Source organism: Drosophila elegans, unplaced genomic scaffold (assembly GCF_018152505.1).
Source record: "Drosophila elegans isolate 14027-0461.03 unplaced genomic scaffold, ASM1815250v1 contig_149, whole genome shotgun sequence".
Taxonomy (NCBI): Eukaryota; Metazoa; Arthropoda; class Insecta; order Diptera; family Drosophilidae; genus Drosophila; species Drosophila elegans.
In genome coordinates, this window is record NW_024545513.1 from 15,451,615 (window position 1) to 15,472,501 (window position 20,887).

Sequence of the window (20,887 nt, forward strand, 5' to 3'; positions counted from 1 at the left end):
ACCGGATGGCAATTAGCATTTTGGTTTTGGTTTCAGAATTTATTTCAGTTTTGCCGGTGTCCATTTGTTCGGATGGTTTTTTAATCAAAGATTTTAAGCTGTAATTAAGCAGACCAAAAATTTCATGACATATGTGCGTCTCTTTCCACCGTGCCAGCCTTCTCGCTCCCACTCACCCACACCCACACACTCACACAAAAACACACACACGATGGACATGTTCAGTTGTGCGCTCGTAATACCCCAAAGAATTTAACACATTTTAGTTCAAATTAAATATTTAATGTAACAACAAATTGATATTTGAATTATTAAAATACAAAATAATGCGACGCCATAAGCACACACACACACAAATGCACACTGATCCACACATATGCGGGTGAATGTGTGGGCATGAATATTTTTATTTCAAACAATGTACAGTGCGTATCAAAAAAATAATAAAACCTCGACTTAAGGTCAAAATATGGCATTTTGAGATTAAAACTAATTTCTTTTAAACAGGCAAAGGTATTTATTTTATTTTCAGCTTAAAAAAAAGTCTAAGTTTCTTAGGATATCACAAAAAAAATAAGATTTGGTTGTAAATAGCCGATATGAGGGTGCTGTAGAAATAAATAAATAAATAAATAACTTACAATGGTTTTCAAAAGAATGCAATAAAAGTCCGATTGTTTTAATTTAAAAGTTAATGTTCACAATGCATACTTTTACACACCTTTAAAAGTTCTTTCAAAACTCTAGTAATTTTTATGCTACCCCTATTAATTCTTTAAAGATTCATAAACAATTTTTAGAACTTTAAACAGATATCTTAAAATTTGTTCAATTATATTGGTTGTTGATTTTGAAAAAGAAGCTTAAGTCCCCAAAAGTAATCGTTAATTTATTAGTTATTATTATCATAAACTCGCTTTAAGAAAGATTAAAAGACCCAAAATCTACAAAGTTTCCCGGAGCATTGAATGCTAAATTTGTGAATTTTAATTTTATAATTATATTTGACCAAAGACGAACCTCTATTTTCGCGATAGGCACTGCACCCATATATGATTCAACGAAACGCATTTGCACATGGCCAGGTGGGTTGGCTGCCTGAGTTGGATTTGTTGGATTTGTTGTCGGCTGATGTTGATTTTGCATGGCGGAAATATCAGCGACAAAGTTACCAAAATATTGAAAACAAATAAAATAAAATTTGCATAAATAAATGCTTTTTATGTGTATGCCGTCGATATGCACACATTTGTGTGTGTTTTAAATCCCTAAAGCACTGGATTCAAATAATAATAAAAACAGAGCCGACAGCCTGGCAATAGCAACAAATTAACAACAAACATGTCGCCGAGCAGCAAAAAGCCAAAAACATGCCAATTGTTTGTAAAATCCAACAGAGCGAGACAGGAGTGGGCAAAATGTCCTCTGATGCGATTAAAAGCGAATCTTTTCTGCATTCCTGTTGTTGGTCTATGCCAAAACTTCAATAAGTGTTATATATATATGATGCATTTAAATTTATAGATCAATTTTGTGTATTTTGCTCAGTTTTTTGGACAAGAGACTTTAATATTAATTTAATTTAGTTATTTATAAATAATTTCTTTCCTTCTGTAATTAATAAGGTTCATATAACCAATCAAAACATAACAAATTATTCCAAACTATTTTGTTTCACTTTATTGTATGTACATTTTGTCCGCTTTTGTTCATATCTTTGGTTAACCAAAATATGTTTAGAATTTCCATTTCCATTTATGTATTTTTGTCTGCTTCGAATTTATTTGTTTAAACGTGACAAAAAAAAAAAAGCTACCATATTTAACCTCCAGCGAAATCTATTTAAATGTGTATGCATTTGATTAAAGTTCTTTGGTTGGTTTTCAATTATTTTCTATGCAAATTGGGTTGCCCTAGCTAAAGATCGATAGACTTCACTGATAGCCAAATCAAAAGTTCCCTTTAACGTTTTAATCAATTACTTAATAATTTTATGCATATATTTAGTTCATCCATTTTAAACCATTAGGAATTTTAAAATTTAATTAAATTAGTTTTGTGTCTATGATTTGTTTTTCAGCATTTTTAAATCATCTTTTTTCGGACTTAATGTGGAGTAAGAGTATTTTTCCACTGATATTCCAAAAATTTTGCGTTGATTTAGCATTTTTATCGCTTAGTGGCAATATTGATTTAAACGAAAATAAAAATTCGAAATAAAAATTGAGCCTGACCAGATAAAGGCTATCTATTCTCCACCGACAATTCTCTTTTTTTTCGGACACGCATTTCCACCGCCCAAGGCTAATAATTCTTGAACATTCTCGGCTTGGTTTCGATGTCGATTTCGATTTCGGTTTCGGTTTTAGTTTTGAATTGGCTTGGGCTCTGGCTCTGTTTGATTTTGCACTGGTTGGTTGAGCATTAATTTAGTCGAAATAATTTATGAAATGAAATAAAAACAAACAGAGTGAAAGGGAATAAATAAATAAATCAATTTTACAATTCTGTTGCGCAAACAATAATAATGCACAACAAAATGATTGCAAATGTATTCCCTTCTCTAATCGTTTCCCATTTTCCGTCTAGCAATCGATTGTGGGTGTTAAGGCAAAGATTTTGTACATGTGGTTATCTTAATTTAATTGGTGTACTAATTAAATAAGATTTATTGTTTGGATACCTAAGTAGACCATGTAGAATTAAACATAAAATGTTTGAATAGCTGATGAAAAAGATTGAGATATAAAATTGGAATGGACAATAATAGAATAATATTTATTTTGTATACCTATAGAAAGAAAATAGTAACATCTTTATAAGAAACAGTCAGATAAATATTGAGATTAATTAATTGTTTTTAAAAAGTTAAATATTAAACGTTTTTACTTATATATCACTGGCAAAAAAAAACAAATGTAATTGGAATTCTGTTAAAAGAAACGTTTTAAGCAAAATTAAGAAATGCCTTCAGTTCAGGCGTTGTGGAATGCAAAACAATTGCTCAATCTAAGTGGCTCAATCCGCAATCCGCGATCCACTTCACCTTGCCCCTTTTTGGACGTCTTATCAAATCACCTTTTGCCTCTTCGTTTGGGGCAATAATAAAAGAAATAAAAAAGAGGGCCAAAGGAAGTACAACAAAGCAATCGGAAGCGGCGGAAATCAACGGCAAACAAAGGCCAAACACAGTCGCTGACTGCAGCCAGAAAATGTCCCATTTCCATTTCCATTTTCATTTCCCACCACCCATCACCCCAACACCCACACCCACTCGCTTTTCCGCCCACTCCGCGGGGCGTTTTCTCCTGTTGCTGCCGCTGACAGTTTTCTTTTGCTCTGCCGCTCTGGGATTTTTCCTCGTTTTGTCTTTTCTTTGGTCGCGTGCGCGCGCGAAAATTAGGAAAATATTGTTTTGCTTGCTTTTCACCGATTTCTTCTCGTTGAATTTTTTCTTGTTTTGGTTTTTTTTTTTATTTCTTTTTGACGGCCCCCTCTATTTATTTAGCTTTTTTTTCCAGCATCAAATAAGCGGATTTCAATTTCAATGCCGAATCAAAGTGGCGGCATGTTATTTGGTGGGCGGAACGTTAAGGGTGAGGCCGAAAAGTGGGCGGGCTGGTGGTTGGTAGGGGATGATGGGGGTGGTGTCAGTCGCAGGACGACAATGAAAACTGGCAAGAAGCAGAGCAGACGACTGCAATGTCGCCAATTTGGCCACCGCCAGAGTTATGGCTACTTAAAGTTCCACAAAACAGTGGCGCTCAAAAATAGGCGTATAATTCAACGTATTTAACAATGGACAACAAATTCATTCAATACGACAAACGCTTTGTTTTCCATTTTTTTTGGAATTGCAAAGCCTCTCACAATATGTAAAAATAATACCAACATTATAAGCGATAACAACAACATCAAGGTCATGATCAAATTTCTTTGTCTGGTGATATATAAAAAAATAAATAAATAAATAAATAGATCAACAATGTAAACGTCTGATCAATATCAAGCGGATTTTTGTAATATTGCAAATAAATACTGTATATATTTTTGTCAAAAAATTTCATATAGTAATCACAGTTAAAATATAACATTAACATTTAATTAACGTTTAACAATTAGTGAAATAATAGAGAAATTAAAAACTGTCAGTTGAGGCAGCAGATCAATTATATTTTAAATGCATTTTAGAAGGCGGAAAGGAATTTTCCCAAAAAGTATTTAAATTTATTTAATTTAACACAAGGAATTTTCCCAAAAAGTATTTAAATTTATTTAACACAAGCTTTAAATAATTTGTCTTTGTTTTAAATTTCAAGAAGCTCGTTTTAAATAAATTTTTTATTTTAAATGTATTTCATATATTTAAACAATTTACATATCGTACATGCATACATAGACTTTTGTTGTTAAGATACAAAAATAAAACAAGAAAGAAAGCAAACTTCGGCAAGCCGAAGTTCATATACCCTTGCAGCTATTGCAAGAATTAAAAATTTTTGAAAACATTAAAATTATGATTTACTTTCGTTTATGTTTAAAAACATTGAAGCTATGATGATTTGCAGCTCAATTATCTGATAGTTATTTTATATATTTTTATTATTTCTGAGGGAGCTATATGATATAGACGTCCGATTTTGATAAAATTTAAACCATAATTCTGAAATATTTAACCATTGCTATATGTCGAAGAACTACACAAAAAATTAAAAAACAGAAAAGTTATAATTTTTTTCATTTATTTTTCCGATTGTTCCTATGAGAGCTATATGATATAGTCGTCCGACTTTGATGAAATTTAAACCGTAAATCGGAAATATTTAACCATTACTAAATGTCGAAGAACTAAACAAAAAAATAAAAAACAGAAAAGTTATAATTTTTTTTCATTTATTTTTCCGATTGTTCCTATGGGAGCTATATTATATAGTCGTCCGACTTTGATGAAATTTAAACTGTAAATCGGAAATATGTAACTATTACTAAATGTCGAAGAACTAAACAAAAAATTGAAAAACAGCAAAGTTATAATTTTCTTCATTTATTTTTCCGATTGTTCCCATGGGAGCTATATGCTATAGTCGTCCGATTTTGATGAAATTTAAACCGTAAATCGGAAATGTTTAACCATTGCTAAATGTCGAAGAACTAAACAAAAAATTAAAAAACAGCAAAGTTATAATTTTTTTTCATTTATTTTTCCGTTTGTTCCTATGGGAGCTATATGCTATAGTCGTCCGATCCGGCTCGATCCGACTTATATACTACCTGCAATAGAAAGACAACTTTTGGGAAAGTTTCATGCAGATAGCTTTAAAACTGAGAGACTAGTTTGCATATAAACGGACGGACAGACGGACAGACGGACAGACTGACAGACGGACAGACGGACGGACAGACGGACAGACGGACATGGCTAGATCGACTCGCCTAGTGATGCTGATCAAGAATATATATACTTTATAGGGTCGGAGATGTCTCCTTCACTGCGTTGCAAACTTCTGACTGAAATTATAATACCCTCTGCAAGGGTATAATCATGTGTTCTTCAACCCTCAAGTTCGTTCTGACCACTAGCAAATAATAAAATATTAATTAAATGGCCGACTATCGATTGGGGGTTTTCCTCTCCAGTGGGTCACCATCCCCAAAATGTACGTTCCCAGTTCTACTTTTTTATGCTTCCCAAATAAAGCATTCGTATTTGATGTAGTCGTTGTTGTAGTTGTGGTTGCCTCTTGTTGTAATTGTTGTTGTTGTTGTTGTTTTAAATCCATTAGGATATGACAACCCCCTGGTTAAATTCAATTAAATTGTTTTCTCTTTGGGTTTACATTTCTTGGCAACTTTATAATTGTTTCATGTGTTTAAACCACTGCCGCCGTCGCAGCCGCCGACGACGAAAAAAGCCCGTAAGTGGAAGAGGGACGCCAGGCGGACCAGGATAGGCCAGGAGTGAAGGAGTAAAGGAGACGGAGCAGCACAAGGACGATGGGACAAAGGACGATGGGCGGCAACTGGGGACCGAGACGCCAAGGCGCAAAGCCAAGAAGCAGCATAAGAAATGTGTAAGTACGACCATTGCCCAAGGTAAAGGAAAAGCCCGGCCAGGAAACCAGAAAAGGAACGAAGTTTTCAGTAGCCTCAAGAGATTTTCCTGTTCGTTTTTTTCCTACTCACTTTCTTCAATCTTTTTTTTTAAGTTTTTTCCCCCCCTTTCCCTCCAGTCATACCCATGCCTTGAATCCCTGGGTCTGGCATTCGTTTTGGCCTCTGTTTGCCGTTGTTGTTTTGTTTTGTAAAATAATAATCAACGAAAAGGAGCAAAAAAAAAAATTGAAAGTATGTAAGAAATAAATAATAAGGTAAAGACAGGGCAGCCCGGGAGATGCGATTTTGTTTTACAATTTACTGAACATTCAAAGAGATCGTGATAAGCAATAAATAAAGGATCAACCGAAAAAAAAATAAACAAAAAACTAGAAATCCTCGTGAAAATAACAAATAAATAAAAAAAAACTTACACCCAAAAAACAAGCAAACGTTTTAGGTGTAACATCAGTTAATTTATTTATTATTATTATTTTGACAATGGTTATCGTTAACTGACTACTTATAAAAAGCCTGTTATTGAAACTAACAAACTAGATCTAGAAAGATAAAATTTAATGTTTTAAGTAAAATAAATGTTTTTCTTATACTCTTTCTTATGTTGTTTTTGCTACAAAAACGTGGAATTTGGCAGCTCAATGTTCTCTCTCTGCAGGTTTAATTTTAAGCTCTTATGAGCAAAGACTCTAAATTATCCTAAAGCATAAAAAAAACACAGCAGCTAATAGCAACAATAATGTAAAGATATTAAAGTTTTTTTTGTTATTTTATTTACCATTAAAAATGGGTAAGTTTCGAAATCTTTAAATTGCTAGGGCTTAGTAATTGCTACGCAGCTTCTTTCCTCCCACACCTTCAGAACTTTGGTTTTGTCACTGGATTCGAAATTTCGCCCCTCGACCATATTTTCGAGCTTTCCATCTTGAACGTGTGCTCGGTTTATTCAACAACATCCCCTCTGAACTTCACCCTTGTTCATTTATTTCCCATTTTTTTTTTTGGACAGTCACAGTTGCCAGTCGCCAGTTCGCGAAATCACAGCAGCACACACACACAACTTCTCAAAAAAAAAAAAAAAAAAAAATGAAAAAAAAAAAAACAAGAAACAAATCCGCCGGCAAAAGGCGGTTGGGGTTACATTTTTACATGTGGTGACGGTGACGGTGACGTCGACATCACCGGCGGCTGACGGACCAGAAAATAAGCATACTGGCCCATACCATTGGGCCACTAGCCCACTCCACTTGGATTCACCTGGCTTGTCCATCCCTTCGCCTTCTCCGTCGCCTTCTCCGTCGCTGATGTTGATGTTTTTGGCGTGCGGTAAATGGCAAGGCCGATCCACCCCAACCACCGGATTTCAGCCCAACCAACGCCATCCCAACGCACCACCCCCTCATCTCCTCATCTCACGTTTCCTTACTCCGGCAGTCACCGCACAAATGTTACAAATATTTGAAATATTTAAAATGGCACGCACACACACATATGTGCACCACATACATATACGGGCTCAAGTGGTTGGGTGGTACCGAAAGTTTCTTACCGAGACCTTTTTGCATTATTAATGGCAAATTTCAATTAGCCGTTTGCTCTAAACGCAGCCAAGCGAGGGCAGTCCGAAAAGTTTGGCAAACTGAAAACTTAAAAACTAGCCACTATCAGTGTTCATGGATAGATAATATTGCTTTGCTTAGGTCCGTTTTCTCAATAAGGAATTCAAGTTCTTCGAACCGATAAGCTTTTATAAATAATGGTTACACATTTAACACTACTTTTGAATTAATTTTTAAAACTATATTGTAAGATTTAGCACCATTGGGCGTTAACGCACTCTAAAAAGTGAGTTAAGGGCTTTTATTTGACCCCCATGAGCATTGTCATGCACCCACAAATTATTTATAATATGAGAGTTTCGTTGCCTAATATAATGTCTGGTTTTTGGAGTCTTTTCCAACAATCTTTCATATCTCGCCTCGCTAATGCCAATTTAATGTTTTTGTTTTGTTTGGCATAAAAGTCAAACGCTAAATGTGTGTGTGTGAGTGCACCTGTGGACATAATTTAAAGCTGAGTAGGCAGAAGGAGGGGATTCCCCACCTCTGCCAATTCGGGGAGCACTTTCAGCTTAAACAGACTCAAAATTGTGCAAGCTATATTAATGTTACTAAATATTTTGTAAACAAAGCTTGCACACATTAAACATATTTGAGTTTAAATTAAAAAGACAAACATATGATCTATATTATCATTAATTCATAAACATTTGATCTTTTGACCCAGTGCTTCTTTAATTAAGCCGCAATAAATTGTATTTAATTATCAAGAATTAAGATTAGACTTTACTGAAAATCGTTGCTTTAATTATTTTAATAATAACAATACAAAAATAAACACTTACCTTATACAATCAATGCATTTAGTTAACAAATACTGTGCTGTTTTTCTCCAGGTGCTGGATTTCAACCTCCAGAAGCCCGCACTCCCATGGGCATGTGTGTGTGTAGAGGTAAGCACTTCCGCTTCCGCTTTCATGTTGGGTCCTCCCCCGCCTCCAAGCGCCTCCTTTTGCTGGCCAAAAATATGAAATGAAAGATAAGCAAACCCCGAAATCAGCTTCACCATACAGGCTTCAAAAGGTAAAAGGTAAAAGGTAAAAGGTAAAGGTACCCACCGCGTTGCTCGCCCGCACAGATCTAAATTATTTAGGGATAATTTGAGTGTGCAGCATTTTTGTTATGATTGCTCTGCTGCACTCATATTTACATATGTCCACGAGCTGAAAGAATGAAAACACAGAGTGAGAGCCAAATGTAACAAAAGGAAATCCAGCTGTGTGGGTAACGCGATGGAAAGTTGAAGGTAGTGTGGAATGGGATGGTGTCGGATGTAGAAATGTCTTTGGTTATTTTGCGGTTTGTTGCCGTCTGTGTATGCGAATGCGAATGCGAATGCGAATGCGAATGGGAATGTGTTTCCCTTTTATGGCAGCCACTTTCCATTCCCACATCAATGTCCTTGTCCCCGTTTCTTGTGTCCTCTGCGGGGTATTATCCTTTTGACCAGCAGCTTGCGACGCAGTGAGGCCCAAAGCGATCCTAACCAGTGGAATCGGTTAAAACCGGAACCACAAAGGAGCTTTCAGATGATAACCGATGCCGTAACCGAGACATAAGATTGTGATGTCTGCAACATATAACTTACAAAAGTTTGTCATTGGGGGTATTGCAAAACTTAAGGTTTATGAATTTGCATTTAGAGGAAAGCAAGCTGTTGGTTGGTTTGGTTGGTTTTAATCTATCAGCCTGAAAGTCCTTGATCAAACTCACCTTCAAGCCAAACTGGAACTTGATTTCATTCGATCGATCAATTTATACAAAAGCCGAATTTCCTTCATGAAAAGCTCTTCTTTACCTGAGATCCACTTTCACCTCCGCAATAGTTCAAATATATCCTCATTTTTGGTTGTCAGAAGTTCTGTAAAATAAATCGGTTAATAGGTTTGTTTTTAAAGTGATTTTTAAAGAATTTATGTTATGTAGATCCTCAAAATACAAACAAGAAAAGGAACGTTTCTTCATTCATTATTTTTTCACTGAATAATATTACCTTCCTTTTGTATGTAGTTGTCTTAACCCTTTTTAGGCATTTAAATAATACTCTTTTAGATTTAAATTTGTTAATTCATCAACACTTTGGTTTTGACCGGTTTACGATAATCATGTTACTACTGTGTCTTTTGGGATTGCAAGGGTATTTCACATTTGCCCTGATTTGGTGATGATTCCTGTTCCTCCTCCAGCTTCCCGTTTCCCAGCCAGTGCCCTTGGCCATCGTCTATGTCGTCGTCGTCGTCGTTGTCGTCGTCATCTTGTCGTGGCTGTGCGGCTCCTGCGGCAAATTAAAATTAGTTGTTTACTTTGTGCAACATAAACAAATAAGCGCGACGTCCAAGGCCCAGAATTCATCCATCTATCCCAACCACTACCAACACCACCACAACCAGCTAATGCCATCTCCGACTCATCCGGATGTGGCAGATAGAGGCTAGACGGGCACGGACATGGACTACTCCGCTAAGTTGAGTCCATCGAAGCGTTAAAAAGAAATCATTTATCAGAGCGTCAGAAGGACACTGGAATTGCAGCAAATGCAAATTGAAAACAGAAAATAGAAAACAGAAAACAGAGTGTCAAGATGGAGGCCATCCTGGGCCAATCCCAAATGGAATCTCTCATAATTCGCTGGGACAGCACTTGAACGGACACTCAAGGTTGTAATAAATCTGCTCATGCAATTTCTTTTGGATTTTTTCTTAAAACGGAATCTCCGGTTTATTGCTCCCACATTGCATCCATTAAATGTCAGTGAATATTTTTAACACACCTAATCCCCCATGAAATCCCCATTGCGGCAAACAGTTTTCTTGAAGTCAGATTGCGTTATCTTATCATTTTATCGTCCTCAACATATATGTTAATTAAAATCAAAGTATAATAACATCCGAAATGGATTAAACATCTGTGATTAGCAATCACAATAAAAAGAAGAGCTGATAGCGACAGAGTTTCACCATATCTTGGCAATGAAAACACGTATAATTCAACATTGGTTAGAATAATGTTTATCTATCATTAAAGCTAACAAAAATAACTTCAAAATCAAATAACTATACACAAGAAAAGTTTTATATGGAATATTTGTAACTAACATGTTTTCCAAACTAACTTTTTACTCAATTACATTTTGAGGCAGATCGCTTTTACATAAATAAATATCAAGTAACAAAAATAAATGTTTTTTGAACTCTAAACAATTTGAAGAATGCAAAAAAAAGCGAATGTATTTGTTCCAAATGAAGTCAGTATGTTTGGACTCCACCAAAATGGTTAACCTCCCCACCTGATTAATTATTTGTGAAACTATTAACATTTGTAACATTTTACATTTACGTTTCTTTTTAAATGTATCCATAATCAGTCATATTTGCCAGTGCGTTTTAAAAATAACATTATTACACTGCAACATTGAAAAAAGCTTGCTTGGTACATGACTAATTGATTGAATGAACGGCCATATTGGACCAGCTTAAAATGGAAACGAGTTAAAACATTTGCATTGGGGTGATTCACTTTAAAAGGTGATAAAGAAAAGAAAAAGAGTTTTCTGTCAACGATGCTGAGGTTTATTTATGAGCTTGTAGCTCTGTAGATTATCAAAACTGAGCTCTATAATTTATTTTCCCATCTTATCTTCTTTTTTTAAATTCTTGGAAGCACTTTTAAAATTAGATTTTGAGTTTTAATTACCCGTCTGAAGGTTAGTGTTATATCGCAAGCCCATTAAAAACATTCCTTCGAAATCCAGTCACATTACGTCAATTTACTTTTCTCTTCTTCATAAAATAATTAATGTTAGATATGGTGTACAGCATCCATATAAAATGATGTAAAAATGTTTTTTTTTTTTAATATGGAATTAAAAGTATGAACAGCCCATTGAAAATTTAAAAACGACAGTAAAGGGTTTTCCTTTAGAAATTCGGAGAAATTATATAGCTTTAAATCGAATAGTTTAATAAGGGAACCGCGAATTCTTTAGCATCTCTTCGTCTCCGCCCACTATCCTATCTCCAATGATGATTTTGCCCATCTCAGTTATCGAAACGCAGTTCACCATCCTCCAAAATGAATGGAGCCCTAATGAGCCGCAATCGATCAACTTCGCTGATATGTGGCTCACCCTAATGCTCATATATCCTCCTCACTGTCTGTGTATCTGGGCGTGGGAGCCACTGGTGGAGAGTGATGGGCGGAGGATGGAGGGGCGTGCCAAATGGCATCGCATCGCCAGGGGATTAACAGGCAGTGGCAGCGGCCGCCCGAGGGATAATAAGTGCGTTGGAGCATCAAATCAATAAAACGCGCACAGTGCCCACGGTTGTGACACACACACAAAACACACACACACACACACACACACACGCACTCGCATGGGACAGTGGACACATCGCCCCGGTGGCACCAAGAATTCGCTGCATCAGTGGCTGCAATTGCGAAACATTGTTAATTTATGCAAATTTAGCCAACGCCGTTCGCTTTGTGAAACGCCAATGAGGCAATAGTGTGGAGTGGAGCCGCGGCTCCACTGGAAGCCATCGCACCACCGCACCACCGCTCCACTGCAACCACCATCGGCGTCGTCATAGTCGACCATAGACCATTGGCCAAAGCCGCGACCACAGCGCCAACAACATTAACGGAGGAGCTGCAGCTGCAGCTGCCACCGCCACTGCAAAGGGCAGGGTGTCCCTGCTCGGGGGCCATTGCAAAGGTGCCCTTGCATAATTTGAGTCACCACCCACCGCCGCCTTGCCTCATTTGCATGCCTACCCACCTATCACCCAGATTCGACAGCAAACCCCAAAGCCTATTTGGGTTTGGGTCCACTCCAGCCACTGGGTTTCGAGCGAATTAGCACTCACCTAGGCAGAAAGTTTCTCATCGATGGCCACTCGAGCAGTCATAATATTAATCACAGATGCATACTGACAAAAAAAAAAGGGTGTGCGGGTTAAAACACATCATTGTGCAAGTAAAAATAACACTAAGCTTATAACAGACTTCAAACATTTATCATTAATTTAATAAAAACTTGCAAATACAAAAATTTACTTATATATTGTATTTTATTTATACAAATACTTATTATAAAAATCTTTCAAGAGTGACATCTAAATATTTATATTTATAAAAAAAAACCAAAGAAAAGAAATCAACAATAAGCTCTGTTCATATAAAATATTGTTCTAAAACATTACAACCCTATACATTCGAATCATTTTTGAAAACCTTATTTTGTATAGAGCTTTCATCAATTGAGTACACTTTTCTTAGAACAAAATGTCAAGACTGTGTCTCTTAATGGCTTTATTTACTCGCAGTGTATACATATTTGATAATACAAATAAATGGCTAACTGTATTTATTGTATTGTCTAGACACACGAAAACCGCAATGTGACTGCGCCTGCATTGCATTTACCATTCACCATTTAACATTTTTCATTTTTTCCACCTCGATTTTACGTTTTTGTTGTATGGCTTAACCGCATTAATGGCGAAAAAAAAAGTAAAGCAAATTCCACTTAATTGTTCAATTTTCATGGAATTCGACGGTCCAGGCTCAAAGGGCATATGCAATAGGCCGGGGACTGGGCGAAGTTCAAAGGGTGCCGATGGGAGACTTTGTGGATCGTGGGATCCATGGCAGATGTTAAGCCCACGTTTCGACCTCAGGGGAGTAATGTATATTGCAGGTGGTGTCCATTTCATATGGTAATGGTAGGTAATTGAAGCTTCAGGGGAAACTTGGATTTCTTAATTGAAACAGAGTCCGATTTTTATTATTATAAAATCATAATAAATCGAGTGCAAATAAATGCATTAATTAGCAGTTACTCTCACAATCTTGGACTTTAAGGTTTGCAGTTTTTAATTGCAGCAATAAAAAGTTTATGAGTACCAAAAGCTACATAATTACATTTACATAATTAAATTTAAATGGGTAATTTCACATTTTATAAACATATGCAACAAAGTTTAAAAATTTCATTAAAATCAAATTCATTTGCATTCATATGCAGCCTATGTTTGCAATTAAAAAGTTAACGTATACAATTTAGGGGGATTCAACTTGAGTGATATTTGAACTTTAGAAAGTCCGACCTTAGATCGTAAATTTCAAGGGCTTCGCCGCCTGTTATACAATATCGCTACCCTCAGCCCTTTGCCTTATCTCATCTGACAGATCTGTCCCAAATGAATGATATGCATTTCGGACAGCAGATCACAGCTGAAGCGTAATCTTGAAACAGTAACCCGCAAACGAAAATTTACCAACGCCTACCGAAGATATTTTTGGCTAAGAAGAATACTAGCTGGAAGATTGTGCCTGCGTCATTGGTGACAACAACTGCACTCGGCGATCACTCGTGAGGGCAGCGGGCTGACGACCCCAAAAATCAGATTGAGTGAAATTAAATCAAGAGAGGGGAAAATGTCTGTCTGTGGGTCTGCTCAGTTTTTGTTAATATCTGTTATTATGTTATTATGTTTATTCAACTAGCAAATAAAGCAAACTCCAGTCAACGGAAATGCGCAGCCCGCTTTATCAACATTTACCTTGACGTTAGTGCTGGCCAAGATTAAGATTACGTATTTGGCAGTAAAAACAATTGGGCGGGAAACAATGTTAGATCTAAGATAATGGCGCTGACTCATTGTCATAGTCATAGACATAGCCATAAAGTGCGTTTAAAGTGTTTAAAGTCACATCAAATCTTCCCACTCATCCACATGCAGATTTAACTTCCCTGAGCAACGGGGTATCACAATTAGTATTTCGATTTGTTTTGCTTATTTTTTGGGCTTCGGATATCACTTGCGCCGCAATACCATAAATTGGTTTAGCCACACGCTTATCGGGAATGAGGGCAAACAAGCGATTATCTTGTATTTGGCTAGCATCACCGGAGATTTGGCTCGGGAAAGCGCGGAGATAGCGACAATTTTGCATAAAAGCCCTGTAGGTTGGCGTACAGAGGATAGTAACGATTCTTCATTCGAACCAAAAACACATCCAACGACGACGATGACAACGAACCGATCCACCAGACTTCTGGTGTTGCTAGTGGTAATTGCATAATACCCAAAAATCGTGGCCGGCATCTCGATCCAAGCATTACTTGTATTGGAACGTGTTCTCCCCAACTTGTTTTTTTTTTTTTTTTTTTTTTTTTTTAATTTGTTGTCTTTACTGACGAGTTGTACACATATATATATTTTATTGCAATTTATTCGGTGGCGGCACTTGGATACGCACATGCCTCGAAAACAAACCAAAATAAAACACCAATCAAATTCGAACCCGTAGCTCCCGGGACTCTTGTTACTTTGGATAACGTTCAAAGCGCTCGGCGATCACTCGAAAGTATCCTACTATGCAAGTGAAATGAAAGCAGTGTAATTGTTAAGGTCCCGAGACAAGAACAGTGCACCGACCGTCCAAATCCCTGGAGCACGCACCCACTAACAAGGCTCCTTATCTCCCTCTTGCAGTTGACCTCACTGGTGGCCAATCATCATCAGGCGAATGCCGCCGCCGTGGGACTGAAGTGCGGCGGCAGGAGCGCCGTCTGCGTGGGCCCACTTTCCTACCAGGAGTGCGTGGATGGCCTGACCTCCGGTCCGGTGGTGCCGTGCGCGGTGAACACCCGTTGCGTGACCGACGGCCTCGAGATCTGCGTGCCGGTCAAGTCGGCCGCTGAGGCTCCTACGGCGGCCGTCGCCAAGATGGTGACCATCACCGACAGCCCCGTCAGCGAGTCCGCTCCGCTGGTGGATGGCTCCAGCTCCAGCAGCTCAGGAGGCGAAATCTCTACCGAGGGACCAAGTGCCGCATCCAGTGCTGCTACAGCGGAGTCACCTGCTCCGGTTGAGACGACCCAGGCACCGGTGGAGACCACCCAAGCGGCCGCTGAGACGACCACCGCATCCATCGATGAGACAACCACCGGATCGGAGGCACCTCTAGAGACCGAATCGACGATTCCCAGCGACACCACTCCCGTGGACACCACTTTGGGACCCGGATCGGAAGCCACTAACCCACCCATTGAACCCGAGAGCACCACAGCCGCTCCTGGAGAGGGAACCACCCTTGCGCCAGGTGATGTCGACCCGAACACGCCCATTGATCCAAGCGCCCCTCAGGATCCCAACGCACCCGAAGAATCTACCTACGAACCCGGTTTAGTCGACCCCACCGCTCCAGTTGAAACAACTGCCGCTCCCGGAACTCCTGTTGATGAAACGACCGCTGCTCCTGGAGCTCCTGTGGAAGGATCGACTGCTGCTCCTGTTGAAGGATCGACCGCTGCCCCTGGTGCTCCCGTTGAAGGATCAACTGCTGCTCCTGGTGCCCCTGGTGCTCCTGTTGAAGGATCTACCGATGCTCCTGGTGCCCCTGGTGCTTCTGTTGAAGGATCTACCGCTGCCCCTGGTGCTCCCGTTGAAGGATCAACTGATGCTCCTGGTGCCCCTGGTGGTCCTGTTGAAGGATCTACCGCTGCTCCTGGTGCCCCTGGTGCTCCTGTTGAAGGATCTACCGCTGCCCCTGGTGCTCCCGTTGAAGGATCAACTGATGCTCCTGGTGCCCCTGGTGCTCCTGTTGAAGGATCTACCGCTGCTCCTGGTGCCCCTGGTGCTCCTGTTGAAGGATCTACCGATGCTCCTGGTGCCCCTGGTGCTCCTGTTGAAGGATCTACCGCAGCTCCTGGTGCCCCTGGTGCTCCCGTTGAAGGATCAACTGCTGCTCCTGGTGCTCCTGTTGAAGGATCTACCGCTGCTCCTGATGCCCCTGGTGCTCCTGTTGAAGGATCTACCGCAGCTCCTGGTGCCCCTGGTGCTCCCGTTGAAGGATCAACTGCTGCTCCTGGTGCTCCTGTTGAAGGATCTACCGATGCTCCTGGTGCTCCCGTTGAAGGATCAACTGCTGCTCCTGGTGCTCCTGTTGAAGGATCTACCGCTGCTCCTGCTGCTCCTGGTGCTCCAGTTGAAGGATCGACCTCTGCTCCTGGATCTCCTGCTGATCCCAACGTCCCAGCTGGTGGTGCTCCTGGATCTTCTGCTGGTGCCGCCCCAGGATCTCCTGCTGATCCTTATGTACCTGCTGATGGATCTCCTGCTGATCCCAATGTACCCGCTGGAGGTGCTCCTGGATCTTCTGCTGGTGCCGCCCCAGGATCTCCTTCTGATCCCAATGTTCCTGCTGGTGGTGCTCCTGGATCTCCTGCTGGTGCCGCCCCAGGATCTCCTGCTGATCCTAATGTACCTGCTGATGGATCTCCTGCTGATCCCAATGTACCCGCTGGAGGGGCTCCTGGATCTTCTGCTGGTGCCGCCCCTGGGTCTCCTTCTGATCCCAATGTACCCGCTGGTGGGTCTCCTGGATCTCCTGCTGGTGCCGCCCCAGGATCTCCTTCTGATCCCAATGCACCCGCTGGTGGGTCTCCTGCTGATCCCAATGTTCCTGCTGGTGGTGCTCCTGGATCTTCTGCTGGTATCGCCCCAGGGTCTCCTGCTGATCCCAATGTACCCGCTGGAGGTGCTCCTGGATCTTCTGCTGGTGCCGCCCCAGGATCTCCTTCTGATCCCAATGTTCCTGCTGGTGGTGCTCCTGGATCTCCTGCTGGTGCCGCCCCAGGATCTCCTGCTGATCCTAATGTACCTGCTGATGGATCTCCTGCTGATCCCAATGTACCCGCTGGAGGTGCTCCTGGATCTTCTGCTGGTGCTGCCCCTGGTTCTCCTTCTGATCCCAATGTACCCGCTGGTGGGTCTCCTGGATCTCCTGCTGGTGCCGCCCCAGGATCTCCTTCTGATCCCAATGCACCCGCTGGTGGGTCTCCTGCTGATCCCAATGTTCCTGCTGGTGGTGCTCCTGGATCTTCTGCTGGTATCGCCCCAGGGTCTCCTGCTGATCCCAATGTACCCGCTGGAGGTGCTCCTGGATCTTCTGCTGGTGCCGCCCCAGGATCTCCTACTGATCCCAATGTTCCTGCTGGTGGTGCTCCTGGATCTTCTGCTGGTGTCGCCCCAGGGTCTCCTGCTGATCCCAATGTACCCGCTGGTGGGTTTCCTGGATCTCCTTCTGATCCCAATGTTCCTGCTGGTGGTGCTCCTGGATCTCCTGCTGGTGCCGCCCCAGGATCTCCTGCTGATCCTAATGTACCTGCTGATGGATCTCCTGCTGATCCCAATGTACCCGCTGGAGGTGCTCCTGGATCTTCTGCTGGTGCCGCCCCAGGATCTCCTTCTGATCCCAACGTTCCTGCTGGTGGTGCTCCTGGATCTTCTGCTGGTGCCGCCCCAGGATCTCCTGCTGATCCTAATGTACCTGCTGATGGATCTCCTGCTGATCCCAATGTACCCGCTGGAGGTGCTCCTGGATCTTCTGCTGGTGTCGCCCCAGGGTCTCCTGCTGATCCCAATGTACCCGCTGGTGGTGCTCCTGGATCTCCTGCTGATCCTAATGTACCCGCCGGTGGATCTCCTGCTGATCCCAACGTCCCTGCTGGTGGATCTCCTTCTGATCCCAATGTTCCTGCTGGTGGTGCTCCTGGATCCCCTGCTGATCCCAATGTACCCGCTGGTGGTGCTGCTCCAGGATCTGATGGCTCCAACTCTGCTGCTGGCCCGAATTCGCCGCTTAATCCACCAGCTGGCTCACTCATTCCATCGATTCCTGTTCTACCTGGCGGAGTTGGCAATTGGCCTTGGCATCCGCGCCCGAACATTCCAGTCCTGCCGACCTGGAGACCACTGCTTCCTGGACAAAACGGCTCAGGTGCTGGGGCTACTGCTCCTGGCAGTGGACTGATCAATGGCCTTGCCAACCCGCCTCAACGTCCTCTTCCCTTCTGGCCCAACTGGCACAAATGGGTGAACAGCTGGCGTCCAACAAGGCCAGTGACCAGCACCGAGGCTCCTGCCCAACCGGAAAATCCCCAACAGCCACAGAATCCTCAACAGCCACAGAGTCCCCAACAGCCACAGAATCCCCAACAGCCACAGAATCCTCAGCAGCCACAGAATCCTCAGCAGCCGCAGGAACCACAGATACCCCAAAAGCCCAACAATCCCGAGACTGCCGAGAGCGTAGAACAGGCTGTCCCAGTTCCGCCAGCCGGAGGAGCTGCGTCCAACGAGAATGCCTCCGTTGAGGAGAGCAACAAGGCCTCCAGCGAGAAATCGAAGGACAAGCCCAAGTCCAGTGAGGATCAATCCAAGGAGCAGGAGCAGAAGAAGCCCAGCTCTGAGGAGAAGGAGAAGGACAAGGACAACAAGGAAAAGGACAAGTCTAAGGAGAAGAAGGACAAGGACAACAAGGAGAAGGACAAGGACAGCAAGGAGAAGAAGGACAAGTCCAAGGAGGAGAAGGAGCAAGAGAAGGAGGAAAAGGAAAAGGACAACGACGGCGACGACGAGCCGAGCTCCAAGGAGAAGAAGCAATTCGTAAAGGACCTTATCAAGAAGCTGAAGAATGGTGACGAGTGCGACGAGGACGATATCTATCCAGATGTACGCGACTGTCGCAAGTACTACCGCTGCGAGGTGAAGAAGTCGGGCAAGCACAAGTTCGCACACCTGCGCTGCGACAAGAAGGAACGCTTCGATTGGATCGCCGAGTCCTGTTTGCCCAAGGACGAGGCCCGCTGCCTGGAGAAGTAGGCGATTCGCCCTGGGATTGACTAGAACACCCCCCGACCAGAAATCCTTAAATCTACTGCTGCATCCGTACGATAACCCCACAATCAATTGTATTCCTCTATTGGCAATCAAATTCTATTCCCTATCCCTTGGTCCTACCTAATTTATTGCACTATTTTAAATACCCTTTGTTTTTTTTTGTTTTCCACAATAAATCTTGAAGTTTATGAAAATCTGGCAAATCAAGTGTGTGTCTTTTGGCTTTTTTTTGGTAACAGGATCTTGCACTGTATGTATCATAAGGCATATTTTATTACCTTATGCTTTATGTTTTTGTGCATTTTACATTGTCCCACTAATTTTTTATATAATTATAATTGCCCAGTTTAAATTACTAATACCTGATGAACCAAAAGACTTTTCCCTTAAAGCCTAATCTAAGAATTTCAAGTTGTCAAAGAAGCAAATGTTAGATACTATAAAAATTTCGTTTCTTTGAACTTGCCTAATGAATAATTTAAATTACTAATACATCACTTTGTATGATAAGTTAGTCAGTTTAGAAAAACGGATTTATAAGACACAGTTTTTAATGTCAAACAATGATGAACCAAAGGACTGTCCCCTTAAGCTTAATCTAACCAGCAAATATTAGATACTGCCCATATTTCTTCTCTTTAAACTCACTAAATGGTTTCCCAGCACAGCTGTTTCGAGTCCAGCCTAGTCACCACTTTTTGTTTCTACCAATTTGCTGATTATGCCCGGAAATCCCCCGTCTTCTCCTCGAAGGCGCATAATGAGTGAAGGAACTTTGGCAAAGTTCCTTAGAGCGCTTCTTTAAAGCATCTCACTTACACTTGCCAAGTTTTTTTCCTATGTAAATATTTAGTGTAGCATAGAATTTTCAAGTGAAACGTAAACACGAGCAAAAAAGCGTTGAGGGGAAAGTGCATTGGCTGGCTCCGGGTGGCCAGAAGGCACCAAATTCCCCCCCAACTGTCGCATTCCCAGCCAGAAAGAGTGGGAGAGCGAAGCAGAGCAATACACTTAAGTTGATTCGCTGTCATCCATTGCAGCTCATTTATCATTAGACGGAGTCACACAGGACCAGGCCTGGCGACAGTTTCAGTGTCGTCTAAGCAGCACGAGGACGAGGACGAGGACAATGACGAGGGCTAAGAGGAGGACGAGAACTTGGAGGCGGACAAGGATCACGGACGGGGGAAATGGGCGCGACAAGAGCAAGCCAAACACTTTGCCAGGGAGTGAAAGCAGGGAGACCACGACAACGACGACAACAACGACGACGACGAAGTAATTCAATTTTTATCGTGGGTAATTTTGTAACGAGAAACGAAGCTAGCAAATGCAGTGGGTATATACGGGTGTGGGGTATTGGGATTGGCATTGGGATTGGGATTGGGATTGGGATTGGGATCAGGATTGGGGCATAAAGGACCGACGCTGACCGTGCTGATAAGAGCGAGATGGAAATGTTAT

The 20,887-nt window shown here is 41.4% G+C and overlaps 2 protein-coding genes across 4 annotated transcripts in view; one reads left to right on the forward strand and one right to left on the reverse strand.

Annotated features, from left to right (window-relative positions):
* LOC108137761 overlaps positions 1–9,284 on the reverse strand; it is an 89,333-nt gene extending 80,049 nt beyond the window's left edge. The window contains exons 1-2 of the mRNA XM_041709471.1: positions 8,789–9,284; positions 8,516–8,685 (exon numbers count right to left, since the gene is read on the reverse strand). The gene's annotated coding sequence lies outside the window, so the exon portion shown is untranslated. The remainder of the gene's footprint in view (positions 1–8,515; positions 8,686–8,788) is intronic.
* A 5,440-nt stretch (positions 9,285–14,724) lies between these two features.
* LOC108137748 (collagen alpha-1(I) chain) lies at positions 14,725–19,626 on the forward strand. Of its 3 annotated transcripts, XM_041709481.1 has the most exons (4): positions 14,725–14,807; positions 15,233–16,091; positions 16,368–17,048; positions 17,280–19,626. In XM_041709481.1, exons 1-4 carry the CDS (start codon positions 14,766–14,768, stop codon positions 19,403–19,405), a joined length of 3,708 nt encoding a protein of 1,235 aa, XP_041565415.1. In that variant the 5' UTR covers positions 14,725–14,765; the 3' UTR covers positions 19,406–19,626. The 3 variants fall into 3 exon arrangements, with proteins under 3 accessions (XP_041565415.1, XP_041565414.1, XP_041565418.1); XM_041709480.1 differs by having other exon boundaries at positions 15,233–17,048; XM_041709484.1 differs by having other exon boundaries at positions 15,233–16,946; positions 17,847–19,626.
* The last annotated feature ends 1,261 nt before the right edge of the window (positions 19,627–20,887 follow it).

Coding starts and splice junctions, on each gene's coding strand:
- LOC108137748 (XM_041709480.1), top strand. CDS start 14,766: ATGACAACGAACCGATCCACCAGACTTCTGGTGTTGCTAGTG. Junction 14,808..15,232: donor GACTTCTGGTGTTGCTAGTG/GTAATTGCATAA, acceptor TCCCTCTTGCAG/TTGACCTCACTGGTGGCCAA. Junction 17,049..17,279: donor TCCCAATGTACCCGCTGGAG/GGGCTCCTGGAT, acceptor TACCCGCTGGAG/GTGCTCCTGGATCTTCTGCT.